Raw genomic sequence first — 19,352 nt, forward strand, 5'->3', positions numbered from 1 at the left:
TCAGTAGGTTCGACATCGATCATAAGCCTTTTGGTTTTGTCAATGTGTATCTCGTTTTGACATGGTTTTTGTAAAACTTTAATATTGTGGGAGCTGCTGGGCCATCACTATTATAACAAGCATTGGCAACAGCAAATATATTTTGGTCTAAAAAAGCACACATTGCCACAGTAGTTCCAGGCATTGAACAAAACTACTTTGTGTGCCGACATGCTCCTTGTGAAAGAGCACAGTGCTGTCACTCAGTGAAGCCAGTCGATAGACAGAGAGAGACAGAACTGTAATAAAAACAAAAGGTTGTGGTTAACATCAGACCTAATTAGGAGCCCAGTTCTTAAAGAAGTCACAAAATTGCACCCATATTATACGTCTTTGCATTAGTGCAGATTTACGACTCGGGGCATTCCAAACTTGGAACTATGCATACTGCTACCTTCAGCCTCAGTATGTACATCTGTGGAAAGGTGGCTAAATTAGAGATTTAATAGTATTCAAACCCTACTATAGCATGAGTCCTGGCATAATCAGAGAGGCTTTTCTCAAAGCCCTTATACAATGGGATTGCTGCCATGATTTATTGCTGCATTACGTGGCATTTTGTAACATTTATGAATCAACCTGTCCCATGGACAGTAGATATTTTATTAAATTCCACACCCCTAGATCAAGTGCATTGTAGGGTGAGAGCATGTAGTTTTCTAACATGTGTAAGCAATCCAATGGCCAACAGGAAGGCCACCTTCCAGGAGAAGAACTGAAGAGGGTATGAATGCATAGGTTCAAATGGTGTTCCACTGAGCAGGGTGATTTCACACTGCATGGAAGCAGGAGACACATTAGGAGTATTACGCTCTTGAGACCCTCCATGAAGGCTCTAACAACTGAAATTCTGAAGAACAACTGTTGTTGGTTCTGCATGCAGACTACAATTTCTTCCAAGTGTAGTGTCAGTTGGGCAATGCACCCACAGCAGAGGTCTTGACAGAACAAAAATCTCACAGATTACAATCCTCACATAGCTTTTTCACTTCTTCTTCTCTGCAAGTTCGATGCAAATGAATTATAGCGATTTTGTTAAGAATGGCACCTACTTTGCTGCGCTTTGGAATGGTAGAACCTGTATTACCAAGCGCTATATAAAAAAAATGAGTTAGTACCAGACTGCTCCAACACACACCAGACAAAGAACCCTTGGGGAGAGTATGTGGCCTAAGGGCCAGAACTGACGACTTGAGAGTTGGGGAACACGATTCAAGTCTTGGCACAGACTTTCTGGGCAAATCACTCAATTTCCCCTTGCTACCAAAAATTAATGTATTCTTGTGTAATGTAACCAGTGCTCATGTAAAGCTGTACCTTTGGATCGAGTTTGCCCTGTATAAAAGTGCAAAAAAACATAAATAAATTAAAAAAAGACCCCACAGACGTAGCAAAGAAACAGCAAGATGCCCGAAAACAAGGAAGAGGAAGAAACAACATATGGCCACGCAGCATGAGGCAAAAGAGAAAAGTAGTGGGTCACACAAAGTTACATGGCCGATCATGCAATAATCCATGTAACAGGGTCAGTCTCCAAGGCGATAACAACCCAGCCTCAAGGCGGGACAAATGTAAAGCATTTACCAACGACATCAAGAGATTTTTGAAAGGCAAGTCCAGGAACCAATGAAAGTGATGGGCGTGAGATGGGCATGGTTAAAGCCCACAGAATAGATCACAACATGTAGAGAGGAGCAGCACTTGTGCGCTGCTAAGCTCAATCTAAACAGTACAGATCAAGAACTGGGGCAACCTGTATAAGGGTGATACCTTCCTTGCCAAAGCTTCCTTCCACAAGCATGTACACCGCACAGTTAGATGGCTTCCTTTACTCCTGCCTCAGGGCCACCCTCAAAGCCAATACACCTAGCTTCCTACTACAGCCCTACCTTTTAAACCACTGGAAGCTAAACTGAAAGCTAGTTTGGCAAGAAAATTGGTGACAAACCTTTATACTGCAGCACCAACTAATGCCCCAATAATAGTTATTAATTCTAAGGCGCGATGGAAGAGCACCCTAAAGACCCAGCTCATGGATATGAAATGGGAAATCTGCTGTAAGCAAGCAGATTGATTAACTTCTAGCAGCAGACTCTGCATAAATCATTCAGACAGTTGAATTTGCTACATTAAACTTCAATGAGCCTATGCAAAATAGGATTACAAACACACTGATGCGCACAATCTGGGGAACAGGAAGTAACTTCCTGCATCTAGCATGGAACTTCCCATCTATGCACCAGTACTGGATGGGGGTGATAGGTATGCTATCCACTGTAATTGACAAGGAACTGACACTAGACCCTAAAATCACATTGCTGGGGTGGATGGCAACTACTGCCAAGAAGCAATGGAAATTGGTGACCCCAACGCTCCTTTTGGCCAAAAGACAGGTCTAAAAATGTTGGGGGGAGGAGCTAGGACCCCAGCGAACAAAGCTGGTTGTCTGACCTAGCCTATTGCAACAAGCGGCTAGAGATATATACAGCTTTGCAGCCTCATGCCGGAGGCCCAAAACATATGTGGACCTATCTGTATTATTTATTAGCAACAGACACTGTCCCTCAGGAAAGCCTATCAGGAACAGACTCACCTGCAGCCGTACATGATTAAGTTCCCACTGCTGTCACTGGACCTGACATGGGTTGCGTCATAGTGCCTAGTATCAATGACACAGATGGTGCTATTGATCAACCACTAACTGGCATCTTGAGCCTCATCTCTTATACCATGCTGCCCTGTACAATTTATGTTGTTATTGTGTACTGCAAAACACTGCTTACTAATGCATGCTCTCGAACTACTGTGTATATTTGTGATTGCCCGAATTTGACAATAATAACCATGGTCCAAAGAACCCTTAAAAAAAGCCTCCAATACGTGGGTGAATACAACGGTTGCTCTTTTTGGACTCATTTTGTGTTTCCCTTGTTTACCAGGCACACTTACAATACAGCTGTTAACTTCAGGCAGCCCCATAGCCAGTGGTGAAGCAGACAAGACCGCTCAAGTTAAGAAAGTCGAAGCGACTAAAGAGGTAGTTGCAACAGCTGGGGGGCCCCCTCATTTTCCCAACCCCCCTTTCTAACCAAAGCAATGGGTGCACTTTGATGATGGTGCTGCGCTGGTGAGAGGGACAGACATACTTTGATTGGCTGCTCCTAACCATTTTAGGATAAAAAGCACGGGAACGCTAATTACAAGAAAAGCAGGTGTAAGCATAACATAATTTAGTGGACCACACTAAGCAGATAATTCTGTGGAAGGAGATATGAAAGACACAACAGGGAGGCACTCATTGGGAAGAGAGAAGAGGTAGTCATAATGGATCAACTTGAAGATTCCACCACTATGTGATTGCAAATAAAATAGTAGCTGCTTTCAGTGCTGGATAAAATGTAAAAAGTGGGACAGACAGGACTTTTCTTTATCCTACAGCCCTAAGGATAAAGCAAGGTGATGAGGCAGCAGACCAAAAGAGGAGAGTGGCTCCCGCTGAATCTCTAGTCAAGAGCCTGGACAAAAAGGATAAGGCTTAAAATGGCCAAGGAGGCTTACACTGTTAGCGTGGAGTTTAAGGTGATAGAAATGGAAAACTCAGACGTTCCAAAGTACAGTTGTGGGGGATCAGAGTGAGCTAGATGAACAAAGATATGAAGACTAAGGAGGATTATCAAGGCAGAGTAGCTAGGCGCAAACAGCCCTAGATAACAGAGTGGACGGTATGGGGAATTTGAGATGCAGAACCTATGTCTGGTTCTTGTGTTACTCCATTATTCCTCCAGGACTTGTATAAAACTAAGGAAACAGAAAAAGTATTTGCAAAAACACATCACTGCAGCTGACTACGAAGGGGTCAAGGTTAAGCAGAAGGTGTATAGACTCACTGCCAGAAAGAATGACCCTCTTGACGGAAAAGAGGTGGGGAAGACTATATCAAACCACCTTGGCAACCTAACTGCAGTCACTTTGCTGTAGCAGGAGGCGATCTCTTTCCAACACCTGAAGGTAGCTGCCTCTTTATATAGTATAACAAAATGAGGTATACTTTGCAAAGAGTCCACATGTTCCCTTATAAGTTAATAGGAGCTTGCTCTAGCAACCCCAAGGTGCTCTCTCAGGTGCAATAAAATAAGGAAAGTCAAGGTCCAGATTTTACTTCCTGTGTAAAATGCCACGTTATCAAAGTGGTTACGTGAGAGTGGGAGCTCAAAAACCAAGGGGATTGGACCTTAGTCCCTTGTATATATGGAAATCAAATAACAAAGGTGAGTTCCAATAAATTCATACTCTTGATTAGGGCATCAATGACCCAAAGATGTAATCCAGTAAGCAAGGAAACGTTATGTTCTGGTTGGTAAGTGTTTAATTTACCATATATGTCCGAAATCAACATAGCACGTTGAAGAAGTGCTGTGAACAGCCAACACGTGTTTCGCCCTCATAAGTGTATCCACTAGGGCTTTCTCAAGGCATTCAAAATTGTAGCAACATCATGGATATAAAATACAAAATCCAATATTAGACAGTCCGATTGAAAAGGAGGAACCCAATGGCGGTGGCCGAGGACGTGAGGGATTGAACCCGTTATTCCTATTTTTGACTGCTTTCTTCTTTTCAATCGTACTGTCTAATATTGTATTTTGTATTTTATATCCATGATGTTTCTCCAATTTTGAATGCCTAGAGAAAACCCTAGTGGATACCTTTCTTTGGATGGCCCATTTCCAGGTTTCTTGTGCCAGCTTTTTTAGGGCCAAGGATTTTGTACCTTCCTGTTTGTTGAGGTAAAATACTTTTGTTGTGTCGTCCATCTGGATTGGTATCAACTGTCCCCATACTTGTATCTGAAACACTTTTAGAGCTAGGAAGACAATCTTTGGTTCCAGGTTGCTTTTTTGAGTTTCCAGACTCCTCTAATGTTGAGTCTCCCCATGTGTGCTTCCATGCCATGTGCAAGGTGTAGGAAGCTGGCTTCTGGTTGCACTACCCCCGCTTTTTGACTGGTTTTTGGTGCAACTGGGTTTCTGTTTACCAGGTCCCAGGTGCCAGTGTTCCTTCCACAAAACAAGACACCTGGTCACTTGATCCCCAAATGGCCAGGCCCTTTAGCACCTCTGTAAGTCCCTAGTAAATGACACGTCTGGTACCCAGGGTCTAAGTACTAAAGAGGGTACCTAGGAGTTGCAGCATACCTTAGGACCCGGCACCAAACTCATGACAAAGTGTTCCAAAAAGTAAAAACACAACCTGGCACACACTTGTGTGCTATGTCCCGTACAACTGCCAGTAATGTGTTTAAGTCAACCCTATAGCAGGTCTTACAGCCCTAAAGCAGGGTGCATTATATTACAGATGAGGGCATATATGCATGAGCAAATATGCCCCTATGTCTATTGATTCTTAGGCATAGTAAGTGAACAGGGAAGCCGTTCTAAATGCATGTGCTGAACACTGGTCAATACGAGTTCCCCAGCTTTATGGTGGCTTCACTGAAACTAGAGATGTTTGGTACCAAACATTTCATATTGATAAACCCTCACGGATTCCAGTGATGGATTTATTAATATATGCACCAAGAGGGAATTTTAAAGGTGCCCCTGAAAACCTACCAACTGCTGGTGGGCTAATTGACTAGTTCTAGCCAGCCTGCCACCATCAGACAAGGTTCTAAAACCTCTGGAGGTGAGGGTCTTTGGTCTCTGGAGGTCAGAAACAAAGCCTGCTCTGGCAGCAGTTTTACACATCCCTCCCAACAGCATGACCTGCAAATTTGCATTCCAAGGCAAGTAGCCTCAAAGGAGCCCACTGCTTTGGTATGCAGATCTGGCTATCCTCAGAGGGAGATACCAACTGCCCTCTTCCCCACTGCCCTTTTGGCATCTGGAATGGTAGGAAATGTAGCTATACAGCAGGCGTGTTGCACTGCCAGGCTGGACACAATCCTAGGGTGACCAGCCTGAAGTGAACACAGCCTTAGGAATTCCACCATCTTGTGTGCAGTGGAATTAGGAATTTTGGGACATGGTGATGCCACTCACCAAAGGAAGTGGTCATCTACAGGGTGTAGTGATCTCAAGGGTAGGAAGCCCATTGGCTACTACCCTTAACTCCTGTTTACATCCCCTATATTGAATATTTAGGGGATCTCCTGATACTAGGAAAAAAGATCTTCTCTGGAGACAAAAGAAGGAGTGGACAAGAAGCCTGCTGACCCAAGAACAGAGGAGCACAACGGACTTGGCGCCAAGCATGCCTGCTGCGCCCAACCCTTGTGGAGCAACAAAATGGTTTCTAACCTTTAGAAGTGATTTTACAGCATGATGAGTTTTCTGGATTCACATGCTGTGCATTATTCCAACATCTAGTGGTTGGGTCTGGAAATTTGTGTTCTAGTCTTTTTTTCCCCTTGGGGCATCATCAACTACCATTTGGTGCTTAGTCCGTCCTGTGTGTGACATCAGACGCGCCCCGGAAGTTCCTGTGCATAGCCCTCTCCTCAGATTCTTAATTATTTTCTTTTTTTTTGTCCTCCCACCTATTTGCTTCTTATCACATTTCTGTATTGATGGGCCGCATGTGAATCGAGAAAACTCTTCAAACTGCAAACTACTCTGACAGGTAAGACACAATTTTGTTTTGCAGCATGAACCCTTTTCTGAATTCACATGCTGTGCATTAGATTATACAGCAGTACCCCCTTCTCTGGGCTGGCTGTGGTGAAATGTGGCTGAGCTGCTCAATAGGTGTCACAGTACCTTCTGTCCTACTTGCGCTTCCTTGTTCATGTAACTGTCCACACAGTACTGTTTTGCAAAGGTGTGTGGCGATGCCCATGTCGCTGCAGTGCAGATTTCCACGCTTGCCAGATACGCTAGTGTCCTTCCTGGTTTAGTGTGTTCTGGGTCACGCAGTGAGATGATTCCCAGCGTTTGCGTAGCAAATTTCAATGGTGGCAACAATCCATCTGGCGATGGTTGCCTTGGATATTGGCAATCCCTTGTTTGCTTTGGCAAATGACACGAAAACCTGGTTTCCCTATCGAAGTGCTTTGGTCTCCGGTAGGTAGAACATTTTAGCTCTTCGAAAGTCCAAAGTGTAGAGGGCCCTTTCTGCTTGTGTTTTTGCCTCCTGGAAGAAAGCCGGTAGTAGTATCCTTTGAATCACGTGGAACTGCGTTACCGCCTTTGGTAACAACTGAGGATTGGTTCTAAGGACCACCCTGCCCTTGTGTATCTGTAAGTATGGTTCCTGTGCTGTCAATGCTTGCAAATCGCTAACTTTGTGTAGCAATGTGATGGCTATCAGAAAGGTTGTCTTTAGGGTGAGAGACTTTAGATCCGATATGCGCATGGGTTTGAATGGTTCTGTCATCCACTGTGTTAACACTGTGTTCAGGTTTCACAAAGGTGTTGGTGCTGATCTTGGTGGTGCCACTCTCTTTGAACCCTCTAGGAATCTCTTTACTACTGTGGATATAAAGAGGCTTGATCCTGATGTGCCCCCCAGTGTATGCCACTATTGCTGCCAGATGTACCTTTATGATGCATAAGTGAGGCAACTGTCTAGCAGGTGGGCGAGGTATATTAATACTTTGTCCAGGTGTGTCCTTGAGTCCATCTTATTGTTTATGTACCAGTGTATGTATCTTTTCCATTTTAGAGTGAAGCATTTCCATGTGATTGGATTCCTTGCTTCCCTCTGGATTTCAATCGTCCTTGGAGGAAGCTGTAGATGGACGAATTCTAAGTATTCAGGAGCCAAGCTTCTAAGTTGAGTGTGGTTTGGTCTGGGTGATATACTTCTCTGTTTTGGATTGTCAGTCGATCATTCACTGGTTTCAGTGTGATCATCTGTCCCCTAGACAACTCCAGTAGATCGGAGTGCCAAGTCTGCCTTGCCCATTGTGGAGCTATGAGGATGATTTTGCTCCCCGAGTGTCTGGCCTTCTCCAGCACCCTGTGGATTAGGAGAATTGGAGGAAAAGCAGCCAGTGGTGTGGAAACCTGGAGGTGAAGTTTTGGCATTTTGCATTTGTTGCTGTGGCAAACAAGTCTATGCTTGGTGTACCTCAGGTGTTGACAATCCTTTGGATGACGTATTGCTTTATTTCCCACTCATGTGAGCTGTTCTCTTCTCTGCTTAGTTTGTCTGCTTCTGTGTTGAGTTCTCCTGGTTGGTGAATTGTGCAAATAATTATTTGCTGCTGTATTGCCCAGTGCCAAATGTCTTGGGCTAGCTTTGATAGGGTGAACAATTTTGTTCCCCCTTGCTTGTTCGGGTAGAACATGGTGGCTGTATTGTCCGTTTGTATCAGAACTATTCTGCCTGTCAAGTGTGCTTGGAAGGTTTATAGGGCTAGTAAGACTGTTTTCAGTTCAGATGTTGCACTGCATCCGAGTCGTTCCATAGGCCCGTACCTTTAGAGGACCGGTGTCAGCTCCCCAGTCCTTGTCCGATGCGTCCGTTGTAAGGTCACAGTTGAAGCTGGTGTTTTGAAAGCTCTCCCTATGCTTATGATTGTTGTGTTCCACCATTGTATGTCCTTTTCTAGTTTTGTTGTAACAACTGCTAGATCCTCACTGCATCCAAGGGTTTGTGACCATTTGCTGTAGATCTATTCCTGGATGGGTTGCATCTGTAATCTTGCATGAGGGATCAGTGCCATCATGACAATGAGTTTCATAGTAGTCCTCACTGACCTCTCTGGTATAGGAGAGTTTGTTTCTCGATGGCTTCTACCCTCTTCTCATCTTGGTCCACCCTTGCCCTCCCGGAGTCTAGTGTGGCTCCTAGGAACACCTTTACCTGTTCTGGTCGAGGTGATGACTTCTTCGGGTTTATTGTGAACCCAGGCATATAACGTGTGCATGACCACTTATATGTCCCTCTGCAGTGCCTTTGATTGTGCCTTTATTAGCCAGTCGTCCAAGTATGGATAAACGTGGATTCCTTGCCTTCTTATGTGTGCTGCTACTGCAGAGAGGACCTTGGTAAAGACTCTTGGTGCAGATTTCATGCCGAAGGGCAGCACTGTGAATTGGTAGTTTTTCTTGACTAACATGAACCAGAGGCATTTCTTGTGGCCTTGGCTCATGGGGAAATGTAGGTACACATCCTTTAGGTCTAGGGTAGCAATGTAATCTCCCTCCTGCAGTAGCAGGATTACCTCCTGCAAGATTGTCATCTTGAAGTGTGTTTATAAACCTGTGGTCCAGGGCAAGCCTTAAGGTTAGATATTGTTTTGGGGCTAGGAAATATGGTGAGTAGTTTTCCTTCCTCCTCTCTCATGTTGGCACGAGTTCTATGGCTCTTTTTATGAATAGTTCTTTCACCTCTGTTCAGAGTTGTTTTAGTTCTTCTCTTCTGAAAACCTCACCTTTGAAGGTCTTTGTAGGGCTACTTAGATAGTTCTATGCATTATCTTTAGTTGATGATATTTAGCATCCATTTGTCTGTGTGGATGTTTCTTCACTTCTAGAGAAACCCCTTGATTCTGCCCCCCACTGGTATTATGTGTTGGGCGCCCTTGACCTGGAAGTCATTTGTTTGAAGATCCAGTACCCCTGGGGGTGTCCATTTCTTCTTACCCTTCCTCGAAAGGGTTGCCTTGGTGAGTGTTGCCACTGTTGATAAGCCTGTGGTTGTGTGGCTTGGATGGGAGACCCCTGCTGATGGACTTGTTGCTGCCCTGTATTAAAAGTTGCTCTGCCCATGGGTCTTTGTTGGGGGTGCCCCTTTTATGCATGCCCCCAAACTGTAGAGCCCCCATCGTTCTTGCTGTCTCTTTGACTATCTTTATTTGTAACAGGTGTCATCCACTAACAGTCTGAATAGGGCGTTCCCTGTGAAGGGCACATTTATTATTGATGTCTGTACCTCTGGATTGAAACCTGAGATCCTGAGCCAGATGTGTGTTCCTAGGGTGGTATTTGTGCACATCTGTCTGCTGGCCGTATCTGCTGCGTGCAGGAAGCTGGCTCTTTATATACTATATCAAAATGAGATATAGGGCCTCATTCCAACCCTGGCGGTCTATGACCGCCAGGGTGGAGGATGCCTGAAGCACCGCCAACAGGCTGGCGGTGCTTCATATGGCATTCTGATCGCGGCTTTCCCAGCCGGGTCCGGCGGTTTCCCGCCGGATTTCCCCCGGCTGGGGGAATCCTCCATGGCAGCGCTGCTTGCAGCGCCGCCATGGGGATTCCGACCCCCTTCCCGCCAGCCTGTTTCTGGCGGTTTTCACCGCCAGAAACAGGATGGCGGGAACGGGTGTCGTGGGGCCCCTCGGGCCCCTGCACTGCCCATGCCACTGGCATGGGCAGTGCAGGGGCCCCCTAACAGGGCCCCAGCAGGATTTTCACTGTCTGCTTTGCAGACAGTGAAAATCGTGACGGGTGCCACTGCACCCGTCGCACCCCTGCAACTCCCCCGGCTCCATTCGGAGCCGGCTTCCTTGTTGCAGGGTCTTTCCCACTGGGCCGGCGGGCGCCCTTTTGGCGGTCGCCCGCCGGTCCAGCGGGAAAGTCGGAATGACCCCCGCGGTCTCTTGACCGCGGAGCGGTCTTCCGACGGGGTTACTTTGGCGGGCGGCCTCCGCCGCCCGCCAAAGTCGGAATGACCCCCAGAGTGTGCACAGAGTCCAGGGGTTCCCCAGAGGCTTAACAAAGGCTAAATTTGATAATACTAATGCTCTCTTTTGTGGTAGTGTAACCGAGCAATAAGGCTTATCAGAGGGCAGTGCAAAGCATTTGTTGTACACACAAAGGCAATAAATGAAGCACATACTCAATGACTAACTCAAGGCCAACTGTGTTTATATGGCAAAAATATATTTTGTTACTTTATTTCTAGTATCACAAGATTCCGACAGCAGGTAAGTACATTTGCAAGTAAGTAGTAAGCATATGTATCAACACCACTTTGTTTCAATTTGGCTAAATAAACAGTTTTCAAGTAAATAGCGATAATATGTTTTAAAAGTTGACACTGTAATTTTCAAACAGCTCTAGAAGAAAGAAAGGTTAGTACAGTTTAGCGGTAAGTACAAGACTTACAGTTCCAGTCTCCGGGAGCTAGGATGTCCACAGGTTGGAGTTCAAGTTAACCTCAAAAACCCATCACCAGCAACACGGGGTTGGCCGGGTGCAGAGGTCAAAGTAGCTGCAAGATTTAAAGTGGTCTCCTATGGAGACGGGGAGCACTCGGAATTAGATCTGCCAGCAGGTAAGTACCCGCGTCTTTGGAGGGCAGACCTGGGGGTTAAGGAGAGCGCCAGGTGGGGGGCACAGGTCAGCACCAACCACACACCATCAGCGACACAGGGACGGCCAGGTGCAAACTCAGGGCCGGGCTCCCAATGCTTTTGAATAGGGGGATTCTAGGGGTCACAAGTAGGCTGCAGGCTGGGTCCAGGAGGTCGGTTCAGAAAAACCACAGGCTGGACAGAGAGGAGGGACGCCTGACGCACGTTGCAGCACCGGAGGTCAGTTTGATAAAGGCCAGGGGGCTGCGAGTGCAGGGTACCTTTTGGCATCTGGTATCTTCGTCCAGATCCTTCATGGGCAGGAGGTCTTCTGGATTTAGGCCCTCATTCTGACCTTGGCGGTCTTTTCGCAAGACCGCCGAGTTACCGCCGCGGTGAAGACCGCCGACCGCGGCGGTATGCCGCTGTGCGCATTCTGACCGCTGGGAGCGTTCCGCCGGAAAACCGCCAGCAGCCACACTGGCGGTCGGCGGGAAAGTGGAGACTGGTCAACCTCCACCGCCACGCCAGCAAAACACCGCCCACAGAATTACGACCCACATTTCTGTGTGGCGGTCTTCTGTTGGCGGTCTTCTGTTGGCGGTCACCTCCCCATGGCTCCTGTCACCTCCCGGAGGACCAACGCACAAGGTAAGTTGATCGTCCGTGAGGGGAGGGGGTGGGGGGGTGTTGTGTGATGTGTGCGTGCATGGGGGTGTGCGTGTGAGTGTGTAGAGGGGGTGTGTGAGTGCGTGCATGCGGGCGGGGAGTGCTGCTGTGCCTATGGGCAATGTGTTTAGTTCGGCGGGTGCGCATGTCGGCATGTATGTGTGCGGGTATGTGTCCCCGTTGTGTATGTGTGTGTGTAGGGGGTGTGTATATGTGCATGTTGGGGGTGTGTGCATGTCGGGGTGCGTGTATGTGCATGTCGGGGTGCGGGTGGGGAGGGGGTTCGTACCACCTCTGGGGGGTGGAGGGTGTGGGGGGAGGACTCGGAGGGGCAGTGGGGGGTGGGGGAGACCCCTATCAGTGCCAGGGAAGGAATTCCCTGGCCCCGATAGTGCCTACCGCCATGGTTCGCATGGCGGTTCCCGGACGCCAGAAACCGCGGCGGTAAGCAGGGTCATGATACCGTTGGCGGTCCTGGGTCGACCGCCGGACCGGAGTGCGCAGACTCCAGCCCGTCGGTCATGACCGCCGTGGCTGTCGGAGTGGGGAAGTGGCGGTCGGTCGCGGCGGTGACCGCCGCGGTCAGAATGCCATTTTTAATACCGCCGGTCTGTTCGCGGTCCGACCGCCGCCTCTCCGCCGACCGCCAAGGTCAGAATGAGGGCCTTAGTCTGTAGGTGTTGTTGTGTTGGTCAGGAGGGGTCAACCCAGGGTGGACACTAGGTTTGAATTGCCTGGGCCCCTGCTCTAGACTGTTGGGCTACCTGGCTGCAGGTCATAGGCGTCGGGTGCAGAGTGGGCAGGGCTCGCGGATCCGGGGTGGTTCTGGTGTCCTTTACTGGAGTTTCCTTGTGGACATGGCTGCTGTCCTTTGGAGATCTTGGTCCCCTGGTGGGCAGGCAGTCCTCTTAGGGTTTTGAAGAGGTTGCTGGTCCTGCAAGATGCATCACCTTTTTGTAGCAGGGGCTTCAGAAGCTGTAGACAGGCAAGTAGGGCTGGGGCGAAATCAGTTGGTGTCTGCAGTCTTCTCTGCATGGGGTCAGATTAACGGTCCTTCTTTCTTCTTGTTCTCTTCTTCAGGTTGCCAGGAGTGTGGTGAGCTAGGTTCAGGGTTGCCCCTAAAAACTAGATTCAGGGGGTCAAAGGACAGTAGCCAATGGCTACTGTCCCAGAGGGTCGCTTCACTCTTCCTGTGCCCATTCCCTTAGGGGAGGGGGCACATTCCTTGCCCTACTGGTCCCTGTACTCCAAACCAAGATGGGGGATTCTGCAGAGAGGGGGGTCACCTCAGCTCTGGACACCTTAGGGGTGGCCCTAGCTGGAGCAGTCACTCCTCCCTGTTTTTCCTAATTTTCCCATCGGGCTTGCTGCCAAAAGTGGGGCTTTGTCCAGGGGGTGGTATCGCCACTAGCTGTAACAGGGGGCCTGAGTCTTTGAGGCTCACCGCCAAGTGTTACAATTCCTACAGGGGGGAGGTGTGAAGCACCTCCACCCAGAGCAGCCTTTGTTTCTGACTCCAGAGGGCACAAAGGCCCTCACCCCATGGGGTCAGAAACTCATCTGTTAGTGGCAGGCTGGCACAGACTGGTCAGCCTTACACTAAAGTGTTTGTTAAAATACATGGGGAACCTCCAAGACGCCCTCTGGGTGGATGGTACAATAAATCCAACACTGACATCAGTGTGGGTTTATTGTGCTGAGAAGTTTGATACCAAACTTCCCAGTCTTCAGTGAAGCCATCATGGAGCTGTGGAGTTACTGGTGACAAACTCCCAGCCTATGTACTTTATATGGCACCACTGCACTTACAATGTCTAAGAATGGACTTAGACACTGTAGGGGCATATTGCTCATGCAGCTATCCACTCACCTGTGGTACAATGCACCCTGACTTAGGGCTATAAGGTCTGCTAGAGGGGTGACTTACCTATGCAACAGGCAGTGGTTGGTGGGCATGGCATCCTGAGAGAGATGCCATATCGACTTTACCCTTTTCTCCCCACCAGTACACACAAGCTGCAATGGAAGTATGGATGTGCTTAGTGAGGGGTCAGTTAGTGTGGCATAATACATGCTGCAGCCCTTAGAGACACCACCCCCCCCGGCCACAGGTCCCTTAGCACACTGGTACCTTTGCAAGATACTTAGCTGTGTGCCGGGGTGTGCCAATTATGGAAGCAAAGGTACAGTTTAGGGAAAGAACACAGGTGCTGGGGACTTGTTAGCAAGATTCCAGCACACACTCGGTCAAGTTAGCACTGTGTGTGTGTGAGGGGGGGGGGGGGGGTGAGTGGGGTAACCATGCCAAAACAAACACTTTCCTACAATTGTCAATTTGAATTTTTGTGTCTTTATGAATTTGTTTAGGAAACAGAGTTCTAACATAGGTGCAGTGACTTGTCCAGTTTTAGAACTAGGAAGTATGTGGAGTAATTACCTGTTTCTGCAACAGTTCTTCACTTCCTGTTGTAGATATGATCTTTCCCCTTTCATAGGTGTTCTTTTGTTTGGTCCTCATCTTGGGGGTATTTTTTCTCAGTTATATGTAATATTCGTGTTGGATGATGCTGAGAATCTATCTATGTGAAGCAACCTCTCTCCACTATTATTCTTCCCCCCACTGGTGAAATGTGGAGGGGGCTATCTATTGGGTTGTCCCCTACTTCTTTCTCATTTATGAAGGGTTGGTGAGAACTGGTGGTTTGGAAGCTGCTTCTTCTTGTTGTGGGGCAGTCCCTCTTCTCGGACAGCCCCTATATTGCAAAGCGGCCATGGACTGTCCCTTTTTCATTGTTGCAGTGTGACGTCCACCGCACTGCGAAAGAGCTGTTCCCCTTTGAAGGGGGTGTTGATTACATTTACCTGGACCTAATTTGTTAAACCAGAAATATGCAGCCAGGCGTGCCTTCTTAATGGTTATTTCCATCACCAGCTGCCTGCTTCATGTGTGTAAAGCGTCTAGCACTGATTTTAAGCATGTGCTAGCTATAGTCTTGTCCTCTTATATGAGGGAATTTGCTCTCTCTTGTTCCTGTTTTGGCAAGTGTTTCAGCAATTCTTCCACTTCTTCCCAGTGTTAGTGGGCATATCTATTTAGCAGGGCACTGAAGTTGGTGACGCATTATTGTGACACAGATCCTGTTAAGTTTTCACCCCACATTCTCAATCCTTTTGCACTCCTTTTCAGGAGGTGGTCCCAATTATGCTGGTATATTGGCCTGTTTTCTTGCAGTGGCCACAATGATCCAGTCTGCTGTCATGTTACTTCATATTACCGGTTTGCAGGTTGCTGGCTCCTTGAACACCTCTTACATGGTCCAAAATGCTGGGTAGCATTGGTAGGTATTAGCACTTGCTTTGTGATGGAAAGAAGGTTTAGAGTAGGAAGCATGTTTAGGTCATTTCTTCCTCTAGCTTGACCCCATATTTGTCTGCTGCTCTGTTCACCACTATGTAATACAAGGTGATGTCATCCAGGAGCTGAGGTCTCGACTGATGTGCCGACTCCCTGTTCCGGTGAGTTTGCGCTGAGATCCTGTCACTGTTCCTGAAGGTACTTCACGTCATGAAATAGCTGCTGAGCCTCAGGGTTCTCATTATAGAACATTTCGTGTTTTTCTTCCTCTTGGTTCTCTGGTGGCAATGGTGGTTCCAGGTCAGCTATCTCCACCTCTTTGTGGCTCTTTTCCTTCAAAGGTTTTGACGGAATTCAGAATTCCCAAAGGGAGGCATCAAAATCCTTCTTTGTTTTAAGAAGATTGCTGTCATCTCAGCTTCAAGACGCTTTTTTTCCCCACTCCACCGCGAGCACTCTCTTTTCAGCGTCAAGTTCAATCAATGACATTTTATTGGACACAAGTGTTTGGACTGCCGGCTTCTTCATCCTCTCCTGCTCTAGGTTGTCTGCCGACCCTAATGGTTTTTCAGGGGAGTGCCCTCCTGCGGAGACTTTGTTATGGGAGCAGAGGGGTTCTTTTCTCTTCGACTTGCCTTCGGTCAGTAAGTGCTTTAGCATTAAGACAACAGTCTTTATGGGTTTTGAGTCCATTTGTGATTTTTTTCTGCGTTTGATCCCAGTCATGTCAATTAAATAGACATCCGAGCCTTCTCAATCCGTAACGTTATGCTCTTCCTCGCTTGACAGAATGAGGTCCCCCACTAATGAGTTGCTCTTCTAGGCCTGAATCGCATAGTGTGCCTCCCCCGGCTTCTCTCTGGCTTATCGGGTATCCAGTTTGAATTTAGTACATGCTTTACAGCCCTCTGCATTGTGGTCCCTCAGCAAGCAGAAACTGCACACCTGGCGGTCAAATCTCTGGACAAATTTGTGTGGTTCTGTGGCAAAATCTAAAAGGCAAATTCTCCATAGCTCCAGTGAAAGTGGCCCCTTACTTATGCATTCCCTGGCATCCCTACTCTGCCTCTTATGCACTCTACATACATCTTCTGTGTTTTCTAGGTGGTTACTTTGATTGATATCAGTTATCCTCTTCTCCTTTGCCATACAATGTTGATTATAGGTTGAAATCTTTGGAACTGGTCAACGATCTGGCTTTCGAAGAGCATTCAGCTGTACCTTTCAGGCCCAACAGGCAGAATAAAAATCTGAAGACGGCGACCATGCAAAGCGTGCTTCCGGGGAGGGTGTCTGACATCAGGAGAGGGATGGACACTGCACAAAATGGTAACAACAGACAATGGCAAACAATACAATAAAAAAAGAAAAAATGACTACAAGAGGAGAATTCCAGACCAAACCACAAACCAATAGATGGTGGAATAAAGCACAGCATGCGAGTCCAGAAAAAGCAAAAACTATATTTTCTTAATCTCAGTGTTTTGGGGGGGAAGGGGCACTGCCTCCTTGTTATATGTGTGATCACTGCTCAGTTGGAAGCAGCCAAAGGGTTTGAGGAAGAAAATAAAGTGTTGAACAACACAGACAAAGAGTTATGTGATGAACTGTGGAAAGTGGGACTTTTGTGGTCCTCTGGGTGCCCAAACCGATGTGACCACAAGAAGAAACTAAGGGGACCTTGCTGCATCTGGTTTGTGCTGTATCCAAGGGAGGATATGTTTGTTGATTATTACCCTGTATCCCCATTCCCTTCTTACCTTGTTTTAATTCTCTGCGTCCCCATTACTCCCAATACTGTCCATTCTACTTCCTACTACGTGAACAAAGCAGGTTCATGATAGTAAATTGCTTAATGGTGCTCAATTGGTCAATGTGCTGTGACCTATTTAAAGCTGAGATTTTGAGGTTCAATAAAAATGATTTGAACGTAATCCCTCCAATACAGTAACCATGAGGTAAAAATGTAAAATTCTGCCAGGCATAGATGTAACATTCAAAAGTATATTCACTAAATGTGAAAATAATATACATACACTGTATGTCCACTAAAATCCACTATATTTAACATCATATGTTTACTATTTCAATCAAAATGTATCTTCTGCTCAGAAAATAGTATATGAAAGAAATTAGGTGCTTCGATGCAAACCCACAACAAAGGCTGTCAAATGTCAAAAGAGTATGATTTCCAAGTACTCATAAATAACAGCTAGCAGACCATGGAAAATGTTTGAAGAAAATGTATTTACAGTATTGGCTAGGAGTCACAAGATAAATGAATCACACAAAAAGTGAATGATATGAAAGACAACCAGGAAGGGTTTCAAACAGTAAAGCAGCAAATATTTATAAGGCATAATAAGATGATGTTTGAAAACAATAGCTGAGTCATAAGGTGTACCTTTCAGTTTCTTTTCATCCTTGAATTTCTTCTTCTTTGGCCCCAATAAGTGCCGGTGCTGCTCGTAAAAGGGGTCATGCGTGGAGAGTAAGCCAGCACTGTAGTACTGGTACTGCTGAAGCTGCAAGAAAATAGGTGTAGACTAATTTAATTTTCAATGCAGTTTAGAAAGAGTGCAAGATGATACTTTCATACTCCTATTTGGAAATGTATTTTACATTGCAATGCAGCTGATTTGAGCCTGCCACGAAAATGCAACACTGCAACGATTGGTGATAAAACGAACATAACAATCTCACCACAATGTTGTCTTTCACAATACAAAAAACAGAAATACAACAAAAAAGTTATACTTTATTTCCTCTTTGATACTCATGTATCACATTTCTATATTTTGAAGGAAAAAACACTAAACATTTTGACGTTTTAAAGGTAAGTCTTCATCCATGTAATGATTTGCTAAATGGAGAATTCGAAAAGGAATAGACACCTTATTTCCAAAATTATTACAGGAATGTAAATATGTTACACTTTGGTTGCCTCAAAGTCTACGTAGTTGACTTGACACGTTTTTGGGTCACCTGACTTTTCCATTCACATTCTGGTGATGAGGAATGGAGTAAGTGCCTATATTGAAGATTCCATCAATATTTTCAATACTGTGGAAAGATGGTGACATCTCAGAGGTATTTACTGTCCCCATGAAACATGCTTTCAAGGAGACAGAGATTGAATTCCGACTTGCTGTGTAACAGTGAGCTTTTTTAAACAACCAATACCATTTAGCACAGTACCACATACCATGAACTCCCCCAGATAGCTTTGACTATACCTAATTGATACATTCAAATGGAGATATTGTTAGACCTGTTACATGGATATATTCAGTTGGAGATATTGTCAGACCTCTTCCGGCTTTAGAATAAATCTTTTGTCATGGAAGCAATGTTAGCTCAGGGTAGGCCGAGAGGGCAGAGTGCCAGAGGCTCACCAGAGACCTGCTCCAATTATGCTTTGTCCAGTTAATTGAACTGTAGTCTACTCCCAATTTACTGTCAGAAGCTTCCAGCTGCCATGACTGTACAACATGACCGCATTAGATGAGGTTGAAAAAGCATGGCAATGCAAAGATTAGTGCAATTAAATTGGATCAAAAGGGGTGGATGCTGCAACATGATTCCTGAAGATGTTAGTTGAGACATCCATGGCTCAGGAACATTTCACAGGTAAGTGAACTACAAGGAAGTAACACACTTGCAGGCAAACGAGTGATGAGTCCCTACTGACTTAATTACTTTCTTAAACTGGGTGTTGAGCTCTGATGAACCGCTGCCTTCTGCATCTCCTTCGTCAACGCCTTTCACTAAGACGAATGATGAAGGCACTGTAGCGTGGGTGATGTGCACAGTACAGGAAAAAACGGAAAGGACACCGTACATCCAAATTGTAGATTCTTCTTTATTCTAAGGTAAAGATCCACGACAGCAAGAGAAGTCCTGACAAGTCCAGACCTTGATTCTGGAATCTCACCAGCACTCGATGCAATGTGGAATAGAGAACATAGAATATGGAACACAGACAATGTAAAAGAGACACAAACCAAGTAACATATAACATCATTTCCTCCCTTTAAACTAAAC

At 46.2% G+C, this 19,352-nt stretch overlaps 1 protein-coding gene across 1 annotated transcript in view; it reads right to left on the reverse strand.

The window, feature by feature from the left end:
* The window catches only part of INO80 (INO80 complex ATPase subunit), a 626,594-nt gene that overhangs the window by 461,957 nt on the left and 145,285 nt on the right, over positions 1-19,352 (reverse strand). The window contains exon 6 of the mRNA XM_069208609.1: positions 17,713-17,833. Within this exon, the coding sequence (XP_069064710.1) occupies positions 17,713-17,833 (121 nt within the window). The remainder of the gene's footprint in view (positions 1-17,712; positions 17,834-19,352) is intronic.

This window comes from Pleurodeles waltl, chromosome 9 (genome assembly GCF_031143425.1).
Source record: "Pleurodeles waltl isolate 20211129_DDA chromosome 9, aPleWal1.hap1.20221129, whole genome shotgun sequence".
Lineage (NCBI taxonomy): Eukaryota > Metazoa > Chordata > Amphibia > Caudata > Salamandridae > Pleurodeles > Pleurodeles waltl.